This window comes from Vigna umbellata, chromosome 6 (assembly GCF_029865625.1).
Source record: "Vigna umbellata cultivar VRB3 chromosome 6, Vumbellata_1.0, whole genome shotgun sequence".
NCBI lineage: Eukaryota > Viridiplantae > Streptophyta > Magnoliopsida > Fabales > Fabaceae > Vigna > Vigna umbellata.
Window position 1 is genome coordinate 4,956,208 of NC_142170.1, and position 22,031 is coordinate 4,978,238.

Genomic DNA, 22,031 nt, shown 5'->3' on the forward strand with positions numbered 1-22,031 from the left:
CCATTTATGTGGTGTTTGAATATTCATAGCCCTATGGAGGTGAATTTGAAATTATTGAAGGTTATGGTTTGCAGGTGGGCCGGGCATGATAATAGTTTTAGAGTAAGTCAACAGTTGGTGCACTTTTCAGTTATTGATGTGTTCATGAGCATAGGTTTAGAAATAGGTGGTTTAGAGATTTCGTTTGATGAAGTAGTTGTTGGATTGGTTGGTGAAATGTTCAAATAAAAAACTATCACTTTGAAGGAGGTTACAGACATGTTTAATGTCATTGTGCATGATAATAACATTGATGTTGATGTAGTATGTAGGTTATATATATTAGTTTGTTTGGTTGTTTTTTATTTTCCTAGGAAATCAAGGCATGTTTGTAACATGCCTTTTGCAGTGATAGATGACTTAGACAGTTTGTGTCTATACGATTGGTGCACTGGTGTACATAAACATATTGTACAGAATTTAAATAAATGTAAGAAGAAAATTATGAAAGGAGGTATCGCGCAGTCACTCACTCTTAGTGGCAATGTGACAGTGTTGCAGGTAACATGATTTATAGTTTATTATTTTGATCTACTGCAGAACATTGTCAATTAGGTTTGATGAAATAATATTATGATATTGTAGGCTTGGGCGGTTAAAAGACTTTCTTTGCATGGTCATGCTTCACACAGGTTTTTCCCATGCATAATGCGATGGTTCCCGTATAAATCAAGGACCGAAAAAATTGAACATATATTTAAGACCGGAGATGTAAGTGTTTTGATATTCATTATTTTTTATGTAAAAATTGATTGTCTTATTTGTCAAAATTTGTTGTGTGATAATGGTGCAGTTAAATCTTGAGTGGTATGTAAGAAAGGAAGATCATCATCGCCCGGAAATCCGTGCAGCTTTCCACATGGATGACGGAGGGATGAGTGAAGGATCCTTGGCTGAAGGATCCAAGGTTGAGAAAGATCATGACAAAAGCTCTGATGACGGCACATGGGAAGTAGGTGCCGAGGAGAGATTGAGGAAAAACAATGAAGATCTCATAGCATTGAATGCGAAGATTGGAGTTCTTACTAGGGAGTTATTTGAAATTTGTCAAACTCCAATCTTTACTGAAGAAGATGCATGTGGTACTGATGAAGAAGTTGCTGGTGGAGTTGATGAAGCACCTGAAGTTGGAGGTGACAAAGAGCCTGAAGTTGGTCGTGATTGTGGATTTGAACAACAAGGTGATGGTAATGTAGTTGATGACCCCCTAGGTGCATATACGGAAGTAAGAGGGGAGGATAAAACCACATATGAAGATGAGATAGTTTCAAGAAGTCATGATAACATTGTTTGTATTGAAATCCATGATGATGGTAATGAAGAAGAACGGGAGGCCGTACCATTGGCTATCCCCCCATTGCGCAGTTTTGTTGGGGATCCAAGCACCACTGTTGATGTAGACCAATTGTACAGAGCAGTCAGCGTCAGAGAGATCACTGTATACAGGTATTTGCTTTGAATTGTAGTTGTGGTTGGCGAATCTCTATTGTTTGTGATGGAGTAATATTTATATGTTTAGGGTTGTATGCGAGATAATTGGGCAAACCATGACCACGACTTCATTTTACACTTTGGCCCCGATAAAATACGTTGATAACATGGTTAGTATTGTGACATTTCTTTGTGTTTCATGTTGTAGTTTATGTTAGTAATGTGAAAATTTTTGATTGTGTAGGTGGTGTTATTTGCTTGTACGATGTTTATGTACTATGAGAAAAGGTTGTGCGGTGTTGTTAAGAGGATTCATTTTAGTCCATTATACTTGGTAAATAAAATTTGATATTGTATCATATATTTCATTGAAGAAATGATTTTTTATTGATGATTTTGAAATTGTCCACAGCACCATATTCTTACAGATTATAGGAAACGTCCACAAAATCGTCATGTTTGGACGCTTCATAACTATAACAGTTATCTGCGTTGCGATTAGTTTAGACTTGGAGACATTGCCACAGCTGACTTTGTGAGTAACCTTTAAGGTGCAATATTTGTCAGGTTTTGGTCGGAAATGTGTTATTGATATTGTTTTTATTGTTTGTATTTGTTTATGCCATTTGTCCACGATGATCATTGGTGGTGTTATTCAGTGAAATTGAGTTCATTAGAGATATTTGTGATTGACTCATTGGGTAAGGGGATCAGAGACCGGAAAAGGATAGACACAGCTGTTGTAAGATTCCACATATTTCATTATTGATGACCCTGTGATTGTTAGATAACCCTGTATTGTTTAACATTTTTTTGTATTTGTTAACTGGTAGGCTGAAAATATGGCACGATTTTTTTGCCTCTTGATGAATAGACCAGAAGGTAGTATTGGTCCTTTGACTGTTAAACAAGCAAATATCCCATCCCAACCAAACTTGTAAGTTTTTTGAATTGTACTGTTGTATTATATTGTGTTGTGATGAATATATGGTGAAAAGTAATTTTATGTGGTGGGTATATTATTTGAGACATGATTGTGGAGTCATAATGTTGAAAGAAATGGAAATTTGGGATGGAGACGACAAATACAACGGAAAAAGCATGCCTCAATATACAACTGTAAGTAGCAATTGTGTGTTTGTTAAAATTATTTTATGTGTTGGTTTCTAATGGGGAAAATGTTGGTTTCAGGAGGAGCTGCTTGGGATTAGAAAGAAATATGTATGTGAATGGATCCTGGACAACGAGTACATAAGACGAATGGAAGCCCTAGAGCTATATGGCATTCTTTAGGATTGCTTACACATGAACAAATTTGTCTTGTAACACAACATGTTTATATATGTACATAATGTTAGTTGACAATGTAAACATTGTTTTTGAAATAAGATTATTGGTTAGATTTTCAATTTAATTGTTTTGACGTTGTGTTTGTTATAATGAATAAATCTTTTATTGAAAAAATATCGCACCATTATAATAAGTATTTGAAAAGTAAGGGAGGGTTTCATAAGTGAAATTAAGGGTCATTACTGCGAGGGAGTTGAACAAGTTTTAAGTTGGGCTGGTGAAAAAACTAAATGGTAATCGTTTACAGTGGGTTAATAAACGATTACGCGACAATAATGTGTGTTTTGTACAGAAATTTGAATTGAAATAGTGAACCAGGGTGACTTTGGTGACCATTGGCAAAAATTGTTAGTTTGACTCAGAGTTGCACTTGTGTTTGGAAGATGTTGGTGTTTTAGTGGTCTTAGAGGGTAGTAGGTGATGTGAGGTGACCCCAAGTAGTGAGGAAGAACCCATTTTCAGTGGGGGAAACAACTTGGGCAAGGCTTGAGCTAGTCTGCTGAAAAACACACATTCGTAATCATTTACACAGTCCTGGTAAACGATTACGCGAGAATATTCCAGGTATTGTACAGAAACTTCAACTGCAGTAGTCAGTCAGGGTAACATGGGTGACCATTGTCAAAAACAGTTTGTTGGAGTCACATGTGGACTTGTATTTGGAAGATGTTAGTCATTGACTGTTGGTAGATGGTGCTTCGTGATGTGATGTGACCCCAAGGACTGGGGAATGAGGCAATGTGAGTGGGGGGACCAAGTTGTGGAAGGGCTGAGTGAATTTGCTCAAAACACCCTGCTCAAAACGATTACAGCAGGGTTTTTGGACCACTCTGATTCAGCCCTTACACAACTTGGTCCCCCCACTCAAAATGGGTCACTCCCCAGTCCTTGGGGTCACATCACATCACCAAGCACAAGCTACCAACAGTCAAACACCAACATCTTCCAAAGACAAGTGCAAATGTGAGTCAAACATACTGGTTTTGACAATGGTCACCCGTGTTACCCTGACTGACTACTTCAGTTGAAGTTTCTGTACAAAATCTAGATTTCTCTAGCGTAATCGTTTACCAGAACTGTGTAAACGATTACAACAGGGTTTTTGGAGCAGTCTTATTGAGCCCTTCCACAACTTGGTCCCCTCACTCAAAATGGGTTCTTCCCCACTGCTTGGGGTGACATCACATCACCTACTACCCTGTAAGACCACTCAAACAACAACATCTTACAAACACAGCTACAACATATCGAACACAAAACTTCAGCAGATACTCAAATGCACAAACCCACAAATCATAATAACAATGCTATTGAAAAAATAAAATATGTGACCAAACCAAAAACTCAAATTTTATATTATTCAACTAAATCCGATACATTACACTTTGTTTTCTTAATCTATTTATAATGATCATTTATTTTCCATTAATCAACTCAATACACATATCACTAATTTTTTATTCTAAGCACTACGGTTCCGGTGTATGGAGTCCTAAGTGCTCTTCCCTTGTAACGCCTTCGTGATCCAACCCTAACATACGTCTTCAAAGGTTGTTGATTTGTGTCAATGTCAGTAGGGGATACAAAACCAGTGTTCATGGATGGTTCTGTACGAGGCACACTTTCTCCATTGTGATCTTTATTTTGTCGTCTTGCCTTCTCTTCAGCCAATTGTGCCTCCAAACCTGCAACCCTCCTTTTAAGTTCTTCAATTAGAAATTCTTGGTCCTCTAAGGCATGCATAAAAGTTTCTCTTCGATTTCTTTTTTGTATCTTATTTGGTCTTGGTTGGGCATCCTTTCTTGTTGGTGTTGGTCTGTATTCCTTCTTATCCTTGGTTGAAGCACCAACATAAACATCATCAACAACCTGATATTTAACCACATATTTCAGACTACACAAGTTTTGTCAATATATCAAAACATAACAAAACTTCGGATAACAAACCACATACCAAACCTGTCTCCATACACCGTTTTACGAACTTGTCTCCAACACTTCTATTCATCCATTGCAATATTCGTGAAAATTTATCAATTGGACCTTCGGGTGGAACAAAAAGCTCAAAAAACCATACCTAAGAAAAATAAATCATCTTAACTTCTAGTAAAAAACTAAAATCACATAACAATAAACAAACAATTTACATTTTACATCAACAAGTAATAATTACTTGCAGCATGTAAACACAACCATCCACGTAAACGTTTGTTGTACCTTTGCCTTTCTTCAAGCCTTCTGAAGCTTTGCGCAAACTACGTAACAAAAAACGATAAACTAGACTACCCCAACAATAACTACCAAACCACTTAAGTTGTCAACAATATTAAACATTACGGGAAACACTTTTCCGCTACGTTTTGGAAATAAAATCTCACATATCCCTACCAATAGGTAAAGGCTACAAAAATGAGAACAAGGGATCTTTTTCTTGTGTTTTCGCATTAGAATTTTGTATATCGAATTCAAATAATCCTTTGTTCCTTTACCTATGTATTTCACACATTGAATATTTCTCATTTCCTCCTTTAAGTTAATATTTTCACCATCTGTACTCAATCCCAATGCTAAATAAAAATCATTTTCATTTATATTCAAAACTTTATTTCCAACTAAAAAACCACTACTCGAGTCGTCCCACTTACCCAATAACTCACTCAATATATTTCTACCTAGTTTAACATTTACATTCACATCTAAAAACCACGCAAATGGAGTCTTCGCAATCAATGACCGATGCTCGTCTGTCAAGCGTTCATTCAAAGTACATATATACTTTGTCGAAAAAGAGTGACGAACGGTTAACTGCAACAACCAAAATAAAATAAGCAAAACTACTAAACCCAATAACCAAAACAAAACGATATGAACCCCAAACCTAAACCCAAACCAAAAAACCATGGAACGAAATGGAACGACAAACCACTTACCTTCGTCGTCGGACAATGCTCACCGGACCTTGCCATTACGCACGATAACATCTATGAAAAACACCACCTTTACGAAAATGGAGGGAGACAACACGACGTACAGAGAAAGCAAAATGAAGAGGCAGGAAAACGAGACCTTCATTTCCAATGAAACAAATATGGGTATTTTGGGATTCTCACTTAAAACAAAACTTACGTACTTCCATTTCCACGGTTTTTAAAACAAATTAATTTTAAATTAAACTAATAAACATGCTACACGTGGCGTTGTAAAAAAAGTGTTAAAAATTCGTTATTAGAATATCGCTGTACAAATTCTAATACCATAGCATTTCACAAATCTATGAAATCAACCACACATCTTGTGAAGAAAATCTTGTTATAAATATTAGCACTAACAAACCTTCAGTCACATCCTCTGGATAATCTTTTTACTGTATAGAAAGAAATATTTTTTAATAATTTTTTTAAAATGCTTTTGTTTTTATCTATTTTTGACTTAATTTAATTCGGTGTTAATATAGTTTAAAAGAAGATTACATAATCATATTTTTTTACATGTTTATTATTTAATTCCAGAAATAAAATGCGAAAAATAACATTAACACTAATATAAGGATTTACATTAAATCTTTTTTAAAATATACACCACCATATATAATAATAAAAAATACTATCAAACCTTTTAAAAACAGGTAAAACTCAAACTTAAGGAATAAGTATAAAAACATAACCAATTTTATTACTTTTACTAGAACTGCTTTTACTTTATTTAGCAAGTATACTCCAAAATATTCCCCTCTTTTATTTCTATTTTGTTAACATTATCTTTTACTCATTTTTTAATGTAAATCACTTTTGTTTAACACGAAATATTTAATTGAAAAGACAGTTTTATACCGTTTACCGGCGAATTCTACCGCCGTTAGCCGGAGATGGCCGATCGGTTCTTTCCAAACGAGATGCCTCCCTTTGTGGCAGAGACAGCAGACCAAATTCCATTGACGGACTCCCTCACTGCTCTTCTCTCGCTCCCTTACCAAACCCTATCTGCAAAGTTCCAAGAGTCTGCATTTCACTTGAAACAATCGGTACTCAAAAACTTAATTTTGAATTTGTGGGTTTCTTTCGATTAGCTTTCTTTGATTTTGGGTAGGGTCAAGTTAGCAGCTTTAGTGATGTTCCTTTGTTGGGTCGGTCTGTAAGTGTTTTGTACTTGTTGTTCAGGTGTTGAGGGAGACATGGGGATCACGTGGGAAGCGTGTGAAGGACTATACCCTTTACACGGGGGCTCTTGGAACAGCATACCTGCTTTTCAAGGCCTACCAAGTAACCAAGGATGGGAATGATCTTAACTTGTGCTCTGAGATTGTTGAGGCTTGTTATTCTGCTTCAGCAGATTCTGGGTATTCTCTCTTTCGTGCGTCTAAGGATATTATTAGTTATGGCTTAGCCACTATAAAGGGTTGGTTTAAACTTTAACATGTTTAAATATAGTGTTTCTGTTTTAGGTTTTAAGGATTGCTTGCTTTTGATGGTTAGACTAGAGCACAATAGCGTTGTTTGAAGCACATTATACTGTTGTCTGTCTTGCTCTGTACTCGGGAGATTTCCACTTGTGTTTATCCCTCGGTTTACTTGAATCAGTATAGTAAATTAGTGTTTGGAAAAGCCTGAAACTAAACAGTTATAGTTTAATGTGGAATACCTTTTGATAAAATTTTATGCTTCTTGTTTATTGCTGGAAAAAATAGTCTCCTCACTTACAGTGTAAAGGAGTTTTTATGCTATTATGTATTAATAAACTGTTATATGTGGTGAGTTTGTTGGCTTTTACAGTACATGCTATGATTTTTTTCTGGTTGACACCGAAAAATTCTCTTAGAGTTCATAGAAATGAATTGTGTATTTCAGTGTACATTATAACTACCATGTTTCTAACATAATCCACAATATCATCTGCCATATGTTTATGTTGGATGTTTGGTTTTTGTTATATGCTTCCATGTGCTGTTAATTATGCTGGCTTCAATCCAATGTGGGAAATGAGATTATCGTGGTTTGACTTTCTAAATTCTAGTGTATGAGTTGCAGCCGTGTGACATTTCTTTGTGGGCGTGCTGGTGTTTGTGCTCTTGGTGCTGTTGTAGCTAAGCATACTGGTGATGAAAGGCTACTTGACTATTACCTGAGACAATTCAAAGAGGTAATTTGTTGTCTTTATTTCTGATCCGTGTGATAATTCCTATTTATACATGGAATCAAGTTGTTTAACTCCTTTTCATATATGTGCCTTTGCTTAGAACAGATTGTAATACCTCGTGATTCGCCATATGAGCTATTGTATGGCAGAACAGGTTACCTATGGGCTTGTTCATTCTTGAACAAGCATATTGGTAACAACACAATACCTACTACCCACATGGTAATAAGGCGTATCTGCTTCATGATGAGTCTCATGGGATTTTTTTACTCTGCAATTTATTTTGATAAGATGGCTTTTTAACTTCAATAGAGATCAGTAGTGGATGAGGTTATCTCGGCTGGCAGACAATTAGGACACAAGGGAAGATGTCCTCTGATGTATGAATGGCATGGAAAGAAATACTGGGGTGCTGCACATGGACTTGCAGGAATTATGAATGTTTTGATGGACATGGAACTCAAGCCAGATGAGGTGGAAGAAATCAAGGGTACCCTACGTTACATGATTAACAATCGTTTCCCTAGTGGCAATTATCCCTCCAGCGAAGGAAGTGAAAATGACCGTCTTGTGCATTGGTGTCATGGTGCTCCTGGAGTCACTCTTACCCTTGTAAAGGCAGCTGAGGTAATATTTTCCTTAGTTGCGAAATTCAAATGCGTACTGACTGCAGAGTAGTATCGGATGTAGTGTGTTCATTCATGTGACATGATTTTTCATCTCTGAAAGGAAACTACTGGTTATAAATTTTGCATCATTTTAGAGTGTTCATTCATGTGAGATATGATTTGTCACCTCTGAAAGGAAGATACTGGTTGTATGTTTTGCATCATTTAAGCATATGACGTGATTTGTTCCCTTGAGAAAGTGTTTCCACACAGGCATGAAGGGAACTCATGAATTATATATACTTCGCATGAATCTGGTTACAATGGGCTAGTACTTTACCGTTTCCTTTGAAAAGAATGACTAATACTAATAATACTAGTGAACATGGTGGCACTGAAGCTGAAAATGGTATATGCATCTCAGTTGGTATTTAAAGTAAGAGAAATGTTAGGAACGTATTCTTTAACAAACTCTACCATTGTTTGAAATTTGTTGGAAATCTTAAAATTGTGGGTCTTACGTTTTATTTAATGAATCTATTTAATAATTTTGTAGATTTCAACAAGTTTTAACAAATGCAAAAAACTGTGTTAAGAAGAATGTGTTCCAAGTACTCTTAAGGGTAATTCAGTTTTGAGTTCAGCAGAAATCATTTTCCTTTCACTTGTCAAACTCCTGTACAAACAAGAAATTAAGTTTCACTTCTTGTTTTCTTATATTTTAAATTGCCGAAGTTATGCAATAATTGTTGAGCCTAGCTGCTAGATACATGTTCACATCTCATGCTATAATCTTTGCCATAAAAATTAGGTTTTTGGGGACAAGGAATTTTTGCAAGCAGCTGTAGATTCAGGGGAAGTAGTATGGAAGAGGGGTCTGCTTAAGCGAGTTGGGATGTGTCATGGCATCAGTGGGAACACCTATGTCTTCCTTTCTCTTTACAGATTGACAGGAAATGAGAAGTATTTGTACAGGGCCAAAGCATTTGCTTGTTTCCTACTTGATAGGGCACATAAACTGATCTCAGAAGGAAAGATGCATGGAGGAGATCGCCCCCATTCCTTATTTGAAGGTCTTGGAGGAATGGCATATACTTTTCTAGATATGGTTGATCCACTAATGGCCAAGTTCCCAGGCTATGAACTTTGAGTCACTGTCATGATGTATATTAAAATTACACATATCTATCCTGAAGAACTTTGGAAGTATGAGAAGAAACTGCAACTTTGTAGTTTTGGCTTTGTTATGTTATATGATATGTATGGGATAATAGGAGAGTAAGCTGTTATGCATCATGCATGGTTCCTACTTTCAAAGAAATGTTTGTTTAGGATATATCTTGGTTAATGATTTTTCTTTTAATAATTCTTGGGAGAATTTAACAAATAATTATCTTTTTACAGAAATTGTGCCTAATGAGCATGAAGTGAAGATAAAAATAAACAAACCAAGAATGGCTTTTTATATAACTACACATGAAGAAACATCTTGTTAATTTTTTTTTTTCATTCATAATTTTATTAATATTTCTATTCAACTAGTTAACTTGCTTGCTACTTCAGATGAAGAAGCTCTAAGGATAGCCTCTCTTGGTTCTCCTTGCATGTTGCATGCGCAGGTGCTCTTTATATGGATCAAGATCTTAATTATGCCATATTTTCTGCAGCTCACTTATAAATGACAATTAACGAAAGACTTGAAAGATAACACCCGATACTATAATTTTTAGTTACTATGCACAGTTATTTCAGAGGTTTTGAGCAAGATGGTCACACCCTCTTGGATGAATGATTTTATTGAGTCTTGATTCACAATCAACACCCTACATCAAAGCAAAGAAGTGCCTAGCTAACACAACAACATTAAGGCATTCGAAATGGTAGGATATATCTATCCACTCTTTTGAGACGTCATTTTCCTCCATAGAAGTGCAAGGTCTATAGAAAATGGATTTTGGAAGCTCCCACTTAGGCCAAACCAACGAGCTTCTCACTAATATCCCACACCCTACGAGCCTTCTCAGCATCACTGGCCTCCTGTGACAACTGGTTCTCAAATGAAGCAGATGTTTTATTCCAGCTCCAGTAAACACCAGATTTTGTAAGACTTGGATCACTCACAACCTGTGTAAAAGATAACAACAACAAATGAGATATAAAGACACTTGAAAACTTCATGCTCTTGTTATCATTATGACCAAACTTCATTGCTACCTGAGCAAGTCTCTTTCCTGCTTCATCTTCTGAGACAAAGCCTTTGGTTATGTACTTCTGGAATGGAGGGAATAGAGTTCTGAACAAGGGAATGTGCTCTCTGAACAAACCGGTTGTGGCAATGCAACCAGGGTAGAGCGATGAGAAAGTGATTCCAGTTTCCTCGTGGTATCGTCTGTGGAATTCCTGCATTGTGAGCATATTACAGACTTTGCTGTCCTTGTATGCCTTGGCACCATCAAAGTCTCCACCATCAATCATGGCTGAACTGTTCAGCCCACTCAAACCACCCTGAAGTCCCCTCAAGTCACCAAGGTTTGCCTTGGGAGGTACATTACCAGCCAATGTGTTGGTGTTCCCTGTTGAATCAACCCAATCAGGACAAAAATGCAACCAAATAAAGTGTGATAAGAACTAGAATTCCCAATAAACATCTAACAAACTGACCAGTGATTGAACCAACAATGATCAAGCGCTTTGAAGGGTAATCAGACTTTTGCAAGTCCTCAAGCAACAGGCGTGCAAGGAGGAAATGTCCTAGATGGTTTGTTCCAACACTAAGTTCAAAGCCTTCAGCAGTGTATGTAGGTTCCTTAGCAGTTGGCAAGTAAACTGCAGCATTGCAAACCAACACATCTAGTGGCATTTCTGATCTTTTGAAGTTATCAACAAATTGTCGGACACTGTCAAGAGAGGCAAGGTCCAAGTGCATGATGGTGTAATTTTCCTTAGCCATGCCAGCAGATTTTGCAGCTCTTGCAGCTTTGAGGTAATCCCTGCAGGCCATTATTACATGCCATTTTCCTGTCTCAGCCAAAGCCTTGGCAGTGGCCAGGCCTAATCCAGAGGAAGCCCCAGTTATCACAACACTACCTTTCCTCAATGTTTTCTTGCCTTCTGGTGCAGATTTGGTGACTGCTGGAGAGGCTGTAGCCACTGTCTCCGCCCTCACAGCACCAATTTTTCGCTGGGATTCCCTCTGATAGAAAGAGGGGTGAAACAGAAAAAATTAGACAAATGGCCACAACTTTTTTTCTTTAGGAAGGTGGGTGGATTTAGTATTTTGTTTGTAAGCAAAATCTCTTATAGTATACAGATAAAAACCCATTTCAAACAAGTATAATGACATAATCAGAGGCTAAAGCATTCTAATTCATGTGTTCCAAAAAGTATTCAGTTTCTAAGTGGAATATACTATCCCTCTGTCCAATAGCAAGTGTCGTTATAATCTTTTTACACAAACCAATAAAAGCTAATAAATAGATAAAAAGGTGTAACAATTGTATAACATTAACTTTATCATCCTTGTTTATTTAAACAATAGTATAAAAGAATGTAACACATATCATATGTGACGGAGATAAAGATATTGTTTTGGTCATTTCACATGAGAAACCTTAAAACATGGATTTCCAAAAGAAAAAAAAAAACATAAACTAAAAGAGCAAATTATACTGTCATGCTCTGAGATTTTCTTAAATTTCTCTCCCATATCTCATTTTTTATCCGTAGACTAACTCTTACATTCTTCAAAATAAATTTCATTGACATTGACACTCAATTACCCACATAAAACATGTACTCCCACAAACAAGGAATTAGTAAGATTTCATTGGGTGTGGCGAGCAACCCAAATGATAGTATAATATGCTCAAAATAAAATCATTCTTAAAATACCACTACTGAGAGATTAGGAAGAAGCAAGTTAATGGAGAATTGAGAAGAAGATGGCAAAGCATTAACTGAACTACCTTGCACCTCAATGCAGAGGAGCTGAAGTCAGCCTTGATAGGTTCTGACAATGAAAGACCGAACAGTGTGGAGTCCTTGAGAGAGACACCAATCTTTCCCTGCAAACACAAATGACATGATCCAATTATCTGTAAGGAAAAAGCACCAAACACAATGAATAAGAAGAACCGACAGCATCCTGGTGAGAAATTAAAGCAAACCTCTTTAGGGACAGAGAAAGAAGCAGGAACAAGAGAAGCAGCTTGGAGAGCCATTGCAAGAAAAAGAAAAGGATTAGAAACTGGATTTTGGGTTTTACAACGTAGTGAAGTAAGTAGAAGTGGTGTTACCACTGGGGTAATGGAATGTGTGGTTCGTGTTTGAGCTCAAAATGAATATATATATATATATATATATATGAAATGATGTTTGTGAAATTGTGAAGATATGAGTGGATAAGATAATTTGCAGCATGTGCATGTGCCACGTCATTTCGAAGCAACCAATGGAGTGTGGAGTTTTGGATTTCTTAAGAAGGGATATTTTGATCCGTTGGAAATAGGAGCCACTGGTAGTTATGGCCTATGGAGTGTAAATATCAGTGCTGAAAGTGACCGAAAGAGTGGTGGTAGGTCATTGAAGATAGAATCTGACTGAATTGAGTACTTTTTTTGGTAGCTTTCTCGATGGGGTATGTGTGTTGGTAATTTTTTTCTGTGACAAATGAAGAAACTAGAAGGTTTGAAGAAACTCCATGGTCCAAATATGTGTCTTTGCAAATGTTAATGTTGTAGCTTAGGGAATGGATCGTTGCGTTGTGTTATCCTAACTCAATCACTGTTTTTTGGTTCATAACCCAATTGGCACAATCAACTATTGAGCCTACCAAATTATCTTACATGATAGCATACCAAATTAAAAGATATGTTTCATGTTTATACAGCGGAAATTCTTTCCATTGTATATTTCCATTTGATAATTTATAAAGTAGAAACGTGGTTCCACTCTATATGAATCTCAACATAATAAAAAAAACAAGTGTCTATTACACATTCATTAATATATTTATATTTAGGATGATATTTATTTTTTGAATTATATATTCTAAAATAGAAAAGTTTAAAGTTTCAAAAATTATGCAATGGGAGAACTCTGATACAATCCGGAACTTAAACACAAAGGAGAAACTCATCAAATGCAATACATAAACATATCAGGAACCATGAACCACCACCGCAACAATTTCAAACATTCATTGTCTAAATTTGTTTCCAGAAGGGTAATATGGGTATTTTGAAAAGTATGGGGGTGCAGGTAGAAAACATGGATGCAAGAAGAATTTGCCTCCCAGGACTTCCTGTCGAATTTCTTGTTGCACCCTATCAAAAGTTTGCAGAAAATTATTTTCATAATAGAAGTGGGCTGATTGTATACCCCCAAATTTTTTTCCAAATTTGAGTGTGTTCGGGAATATGGTGCAGAAAGTAATAGCATGTAAGAAAGCAAGAATTGATGATGACTCTTGCCTACAATGCAGAGTTTTAATTGATTAATTTGTATATTCAAAATAACTATATTTATAAATTTACATGTTCTTTCTATAGTTAAATTTCAATTAAGAAAGTTATTAAAATATGACAAAAGTTAAGCATATTAATATAACTGGCCTGAAATATATTTGTTGCTATTGCTTATTAGAGCTGTAGATTAATATTGCACCTCATGGAACCAAAATATAAAGCACATTAGCAAGTGTGGGACATTTCACTTGGGAAAAAAAAAATCTTATTATGAAACTTTTGTCAAGGTTATCTTGTGTAAATAAATTTCTGGAATGAAGAATGCCACATGACACTAAATTGCAGCCATGCTGCTTTATTGAATTGATTTGCTTTGGACAAAATATAAATTCCATAACAATGCTCAAGACAAATAAATGTGTAAAAGAATCATCATTTCTAATTTCAATAAGCTTTTCCCGTGCTTGCGTTACTCTACAATTGCCGATTACATCCATCGGTTTCTAAATTTCCTGCTGTAACTTTTTTTTTGTTTTTTTTGTTTGACAATGTTTCCCCTTTATCCCCCTCAGTGCCTGAATGGAATGACAACCTATCTTTCATTCAACGCACAAGAACAAGAAAAGAAAATAAATGAACCCCGCTAATATTACAAATCTCACCCACTTTTTCTGTACAGGTTTTTCACCAACAAATTGAGAAGGTGAACTCAACTGCCTTCAGAGCAGATATCATCAACTCATTCTCTGTCATGTTCATAAACATCTTCGTTCTTTCACCTCTTATATCCGAAGTGGCAATCCAAAATTTTGGAAAGTTCTGATTTCCCCTCGAAGGCCGGCAGTTACAATCACCATACCCCAGGCTGACATTTTTTGACTTGCCCCATTAGAGAAATCCATACTCACACGAGGGCTTTGGTTTCTTGCAGCCAGAAGAAGTTTTTCCTCTGGCCATGTTGCAGAAATTCTATCAAAAAAGTAACTATTTGTGGCACTTGCAATGGTTGCATGGCGTGGACTGTTGTGGTAACCAGATGCAGATCTTGAACCCTCGGTGACAAAGTTTTCCTCTACAGGGGTAGGAGGATGATTGGCTGATGCGACATCATCAGCATTGTTATCAAGCTCGGGTTGCTCTCCAGAAAATGTATCATGCATGTCCCATGCATCACCCATACCAGGCCAGGGAATGGCCACTGACACATCTTTACAGTGAAAATGTTCATATGATCGTGTGACAGTGACACCTTTGCTTCTGTTCGGCCTGCAATCAGCCTCATTTTTCCAGATGTATACATGAGAGTCCTCACTTGCTGCGACAACATATTTACCATTTGCTGTGAGGGATGCTGAAATTGGGCTAGTTGCATTCCGAAAGCCTGCACAAAACTTGCATCAGTTTGATCAGCAGCAAGGAAATAAGAATACTGAAGACTTGTTGCCATTTTAGACTAAGTTGATAAGCTAGTAAGACCGCAACCTTTTCATCTGTCCAAATAAATATAATCATATACGTCTGATAAGAAAGAGACAAATATCCTCCCACTCCAGACAAAACATGAAAAATAATCAAGTTTTTCTTTGACATTGAATTAATAAAACAAATTTTGATGCAGATAAAAGCAGTGTACCAAATGGTTTTTTCACATGTTACACTATCTTTGAATAAATTTTCACTTTATATAACTACATACCTTTAAACTTATGGACCAGATCTACACCATCAACGACCCGTATTCTTGAGTCAGCAGATGTGATAAGTACTTCTGATGAACTTCCAGGGGCAAACTGTTCAAAAATTCAGATAGGAAGACAAGTACAAAGTCAAAGCAAATCCACTAAATTTGTACGCCCTCCTATTTCATTTTACTTTACTTTTTCCCCGTTCAATGTTTTGGGTAGATACAAAAAAGTAGCTTATCTCATAAAAGCACAGCAGTAAATCATTATTCATTACATTACCTGGAAACCAGTAATTTTCTTATGATGTGATTTCTTTTTCTTGTTTTGCAGATTGATCTGACTCTTCTGTTGCAACTTATTTTCTGAACGAAAAAACAAAACGATAATCAGTGGCCCCACTCTCACCAAAATATAAATAAATAGACACAGTTAAAAAAAAAGTATCTGACAGTACCAGATGTATTATATAAGTGGCAGCTACCCTTGTATGAACCAACCAGTGCACCCTGCACCAGAAAATTTAACTGAGTTGAACATAAAATTGTACTTGAGTGTTCAAAAAGATTCGTATTAACCTTAGACCAACCTGGCCATCAGGTGTATAACAAGCAGCAGTGACCATCTCATGTAGATCTGTCCAATCAACAACTTGTCGATCAGGAATGCTCCATATGCGAACCTTAGCATCCAAAGATCCACTAATGAAGTATCTATCATCAACAGGATTAAACTGGATGCAAGTTACTGTGGCAGAGAGAAAGAAAGATCGAAGCAAAAGTCTTAATTAGCAAAGAACGAAAAAGGAGGCAGTAGGGAGGTAAGGGGATTCATTGTAAAATCTAATCCACCCTAATGGACAGCAAAGAGCTCTTGTACAATTAGTTTCTATTTACAGTAGAGACGACATTTTAATAAAACTGCCTCTATGCCACATGTGATTATCCAATCCTCAAAGAAGGGGGATGTCTTGAAGAATATTGGATGGGGATAGGATGAACTTAGAATCGGATACAGTTGTTAGTTGGGAACAGGCAGAATAAACAATCATAAAAAGTAAAAAATATACGAGTGATCAGTCATTGATCTTAATTAATCCATATGATTTCCACTCAGATTAAGGCAGAGTTGGCAATATGTAATAACTGCATTTACTCACCATAGTCACTGTGTGAAAATATTTTCAAACAAGAGTTGCTAGACAGATGCCACAGCCGCACAGTTTTGTCCATTGAAGATGAGAGCAAGTGCTGAGAAAAATTGGGGGGGAAATATATTAAAAGGATGATCTAAATTTACATGCATTTTTTAACTCATTTGTAGAATATACTGCACTGGTTTTTCCCAAATATTGAAATTATAAGGATTTCTCAACTGACATTAATAACAAAGATCTATAAATAAATAAAAGAAATCTCCAATGGATGTTTTTCAAAGACAACATTTTGGCCTGCAATAAATATCAAACATTACAATTCATCCATAGAATTTCAATCACTCCAAAAGGTGCTCACCCAAGTCCCACAACATTGTGACTCCAAATTTGGTACATGTAGGCAAGTCATTCATAAATTCTAAACAAAATATAAGGAAAGGGGGAGATAAATACAGATTTCTTATAAGGGAAAATGAGACAGGATTACAGCAACTTAGTTTAGAAATGCTTTTGTGCAGTTTTTGAGTTTGACTTAGAAACAGGTCCAATGGAAGCTGACTTTTAAATTTGACTGTCTACTAATAACAATTTCAATTAGGACCTCCGTACCTAGTTAGTCAATATCTTTCTTTTTTCCTTTTTTTTCTTTCTAAGTTTACCAAACACTACCTTAAACTTACATAGGAAACAATGAAAAATGACTTCTAGATAAGATTAAAACAAAAGACAAATCTCAACAATTTATCACAAGGGCATTAATAAACCATCTGAAAAGCAATCCCATGTTATAAACGGGATCCTAAGCACGTCACTGACTGGCAGATATTCTGTCTCTTGAGCACTCTTGAGCAGTAAGTTTTAGCTCTCGTTTGCAGAATTCATCTTAAAACAAATTGACATTAAGTGAAAGGAAATATATAAGCCACATCCTAAGAATTGAGGCAAGCTATATAGGACTTCCCAACACTCGTTTCTTTATATTCAATCTAAATTATCTCCCTATCTATTGTTCACTATAGTGATTGCTGGAAAAATTGGATATTCTCAGAGGATTATACTGTCAAAGTAACCATTAATTATATTAATTACATTAAACAAAATGCCATCCCGTAGTTTATAAGTTACCTCCCTAAATTAACCATTTTTAAACTCCTTTCTAAAAAATGCCAAGAATAGAAATGTAATTCTATAGGAAAAATAGACCGATTTATACCCATGAAAATAAAAAATTTATAAACCAAAACATCAACCTACAGGGTGTAGGAAAAAAAAAAGAAGGATCCAGAAACCTTCTCAATGGGCCAGAACTTCATCCACTTGATCCAACAATACATATTACAACGACTCAACTCAAACTAAAAATAGCCTAGGAGCTCATCAATTGAACATAAACACCTTAAAATGTAATAATCAGAAAACACTAAACAAAATAATGGTAGACCCTCACTCAAAAAGATAATCATAGTTGCCTAAACTGTATATAAAACATAACAGATAACACAATTTGAAATCCATATTTACTATCCCTTGATGCCTTTTCAACCACTTAAAAACTGTCCCACTCCCATCAATTATCTAAGAATGTCAAACCTTTCTGATATACAGATTCAGAGCAGAAAACTCACTCCAACAGTTCAGTAAATGCGAATTGTTCAGCTAACAGAAAAATTAATAATGTACAAAAGTATATCTAACGCAAGAGTGCAAAATACTCTTTACAGTTATACTGACACATTGAAATTGAACACTTTTCTAGAACATCAAGACCCATATGAAAATTGGAAGCTAACCTGAGACTTAGACCATGAGAGGTCAAGAACATCATGCAGATGTCCCTGAAAGGAGCAAACTGGTTTGTCAGTGAGTGCAAACACGGTCTGCGGCACGACAAACTGGTCGAGGCTCAAGGATTTCCTACTCACGCTGGACCTCCCCTTCCTCTTCCTCTCCACATCCCTGAGCGGAGACAGCATTGCCGCAGCCGTCGGCTCCGGCGACCCATTCACCACCAAAAACATATTCACACTCCCCCCATCTTCCCCCTTCTCCCTATCGAGCAGCAGCAGCTCCCCCTTCCTCTCCCCCTCCACCACCTGCCACACATGAATCACGCAATCCTCACCAGCACTTGCTAAATACTTCCCATCCAAACTAAACTTAATGCTCCAAATAGACCCACTATGCGCCTGAATCTCCTGGCTCTTGTAAAGCGCCGTCACCTCCTTGCAACTCTTCCCATACTGCTTCACTCTCACCCTCTCCGGACCATGAAACGCCGCGTCCTGGCTGTCGTCGGTGGCGGAGCTGGACCGCCGGCCGCCCTTCTCCGACGAGGTGTCCCTCTCATCGCTGCTCCGTCGATCCCTGTACCCGGCGACGGAGCTCGCGACACTCTTGATACTCTTCAACCACCCCCCTCCTTTCTTCTTCACCTTGGAGCCACTCGCATTGGAATCGACGCTAGCCTCTTCAACATTCTGCCTCCGCATTAACTCCTGAACGATGGGAGAGTGCCCCACCGTCATCTCGAACTCCTCCATCGTCAAGTGCCTCCCCGTGGCAACCTCCCGCAGATTCTCCCAATCGTTCACCACGAACTCCTTCCCGTTGTCGAGATCGCGTATCGTGCAGAGCTCCTCGGAAGGAGGTTTGGGGTTCGGGGGCCTAGGATTGGCGGCGCCGGCGGAGGATGATGTGGCGGCGCCGGCGGAAGTCGTGTTGGTGGTCGTGGCGTCGGATTTGGATCGGATTGGGGAAACGCGATCGCGTGGGGGAGGGTGAGGGTTTTGGCGCGTGAGGGAGGAGAGGCCGAGTGATAGTAGGAGGCGCGTGCGGCGCTCGGAGACAGAGGTGGGTTGGGAGATCCATATGTCGTAGTTGTTGGTTAGGGGGAAATTGGGGAGTGTGTCGTTTCGATGGGGTTGGGTTTCGTTCTCGGTTTCGTCGTTGTCGGAGTTGGAATTGGAGCATGAGCAGGAGGAGGAGAGAGAGAGTAAACGGTCGTTTGAGTCGTAGAAACAGTCTTGGTCTTGGTCTTGGTCTCTGTCGCGTTCTTGTTCTTCTTCGTCTTCTTCTTCTCCCAAGGCTTTGCTCATGGTTTGTGGTAACGATGAGGGTTCAGAAGATTCGGATTGGGCATTCCCATTGGCAATGAAAATGCCCAATCGATCCGATCACTGCCACCGATTAGATCCGACCCGAATGAGATGCAATACACCAGAAGCACATAATAATAATAATAAGAATAATAATGCTAAGAGAGAGAGCAGAAAGCAGAAAGCAGAAATTAGTTTTCGGGGTTCTACAGAGCCTACGCTATATTGCTGTTCCTACTGCTATCGCTATGCTATGGTGTGGTAGCACACAACGCAGGCACCATCAATTTTCTTTTTCCTTTTTTTTTTCTTTTTTCAGCGTTTCACCATATAATCAATGCATCTACCTCTCTCTCTCTCTCTCTCCCTCGCCGTTTTCTTTTGGTTTCCTCTGTCTCTGTTTTGTGCGCCCTTTTCTCCCTTTGGACTTCCAACTACTAACAAATAACAATTTCCATTCGGTGAGGGACTCCTCACTGGCTAACGCTGTTTCCTCTTTCTTCACTAACTTCTTTCAACAAATAACAAAATACTCTTTTCTCTAACTTATTATATTTAGTTTCACCAATTATTTTTCATTTTAACTTCTAACCCTACATTAATCTATCATGCCCGTTACGTCATTCTCATATTCCGTTCACCAATTCAAAACCACCTTCAAATATTTCTACACTGGTTCAAATAAATTATGACGTCATAATAATAATATATTCTTTTCACATGCATTATCTAAAATTATACATTAAAATCTAACGAGACGTGCAAGATCAGTATTAATCTTTCAATAATCAGAACCCAGACCACGTCTTCTCCTTGCTCGGTGTTATGACTTTTTTGTCAAAAATAAAGGGTGCTTTTGACTTTAAATTTTGCTACTAGTTTTTTTTTTTTTAAATTGATGTCATGAATAAGTCGACTGAGCTCATTTTTATATTTTAATTTAAAGAAAATAACTATATAAAGATATCAGGTATGTTTTAGCCATATGTCTATCACATTTTAATAATAGAATAGATCATGATACCATTGCAATTTGTCAGCACTTTTATATTAAAATAAACAAATTGTTTTCCTTTTTAAAAAGAGAAATCATATTTTATTTTCTTAAACGATTCATCATTAAGGAAGGAAAAAAAAAATCAATATTTAACTTTTAATATATGTTACGAAGGCAAAGACAAAAAAGCCCTCTATATTTTTGTCACGAACATGTTCCATGCCGGGAGCTGATTCCCACCAACAATCCCATTTGCATCGTTGTTAGCTAAATATTAATTCCAATGTCAGATTTTCTTTCTCATCTATAAACCCAATAATTTCGAAAAAAAAAATATTTTTTTTTCTCATTTAAGAAAAATATTAATGTGGCGTGAATATTATATTAGTATATAATTAAGCACGTAAGCATGATTTATGGACGATTAAGTTGAAAGTAAGAAGGGTGTGGATGGTAGATGTCGACCAACAAAAGTTTTTGTGTTCCTGAAATTGTCTCTGGAACAGTTTATGTTCCTCAAAGCGTGTTGCATTTTAGTGAGGCATTATAATTGTGTCTTGGATTAGCACTCAACAACACATTTGTTTTATTTTTGACATTTCAAAGCTACCATGACAACAAAGACATTCACGAGAGGAATCTTAGGAACATTTGATTACACTAACTGGGGACAAATTGAAAAGGTAAAGCTGTGTCATTATGTAATAAACACTGTAACTTTGAAAAGTGATGACTTATAAGGCTCACCTGAATCATGCATAGGTAGGGTTCACTAAACCTCTTTTCTATGACTAACTATATTATATTCTTTGTTTTAATCAATTAATCTTCTTCTTATCTTTTACTCTTCTTTTTTTTTTTAACTATTGTTATTCTAATGTTCAACATGATTATATCTCAAACTTATCTTTTTTTTTCAGCAACAACCCAAATTATAATAGTTGATTGGTGATCACTTATGATTACCCAAACTTAATTACATTGACTGATCTAACTTAAGCTAGGGATATCCATTTAAAGACCTCCTAAATGTATATATATTTTCTCTGATTCACATGATTTTATTAGGGTTCCA

At 36.9% G+C, this 22,031-nt stretch overlaps 4 protein-coding genes across 4 annotated transcripts; 2 read left to right on the plus strand and 2 right to left on the minus strand.

Moving 5' to 3' along the window:
- Nucleotides 1–483: 483 nt before the first annotated feature.
- On the plus strand, nt 484–1,819 carry LOC148196627 (uncharacterized). Its single transcript, XM_088092647.1, has 5 exons — nt 484–540; nt 625–750; nt 833–1,485; nt 1,559–1,640; nt 1,715–1,819. The coding sequence occupies exons 1-5, from the start codon at nt 484–486 to the stop codon at nt 1,817–1,819; spliced, it is 1,023 nt and encodes a 340-aa protein (XP_087948773.1).
- A 4,755-nt stretch (nt 1,820–6,574) lies between these two features.
- Nucleotides 6,575–9,897, plus strand: LOC148196628 (lanC-like protein GCR2). Its single transcript, XM_088092603.1, has 6 exons — nt 6,575–6,841; nt 6,978–7,156; nt 7,845–7,956; nt 8,059–8,175; nt 8,266–8,580; nt 9,373–9,897. Exons 1-6 carry the CDS (start codon nt 6,686–6,688, stop codon nt 9,709–9,711), a joined length of 1,218 nt encoding a protein of 405 aa, XP_087948729.1. The 5' UTR covers nt 6,575–6,685; the 3' UTR covers nt 9,712–9,897.
- Nucleotides 9,898–10,258: 361 nt separating this feature from the next.
- Nucleotides 10,259–12,887, minus strand: LOC124820536 (protochlorophyllide reductase, chloroplastic). The gene is made up of 5 exons (XM_047292250.2): nt 12,728–12,887; nt 12,527–12,625; nt 11,223–11,754; nt 10,776–11,134; nt 10,259–10,685 (listed from the first exon to the last, which is right to left on the minus strand). Exons 1-5 carry the CDS (start codon nt 12,779–12,781, stop codon nt 10,530–10,532), a joined length of 1,200 nt encoding a protein of 399 aa, XP_047148206.1. The 5' UTR covers nt 12,782–12,887; the 3' UTR covers nt 10,259–10,529.
- Nucleotides 12,888–14,443: 1,556 nt separating this feature from the next.
- LOC124820535 (uncharacterized) lies at nt 14,444–20,478 on the minus strand. The gene is made up of 7 exons (XM_047292249.2): nt 18,655–20,478; nt 16,868–16,958; nt 16,298–16,455; nt 16,166–16,217; nt 15,991–16,073; nt 15,723–15,816; nt 14,444–15,407 (listed from the first exon to the last, which is right to left on the minus strand). Exons 1-7 carry the CDS (start codon nt 19,957–19,959, stop codon nt 14,809–14,811), a joined length of 2,382 nt encoding a protein of 793 aa, XP_047148205.1. The 5' UTR covers nt 19,960–20,478; the 3' UTR covers nt 14,444–14,808.
- Between the last annotated feature and the right edge of the window lie 1,553 nt (nt 20,479–22,031).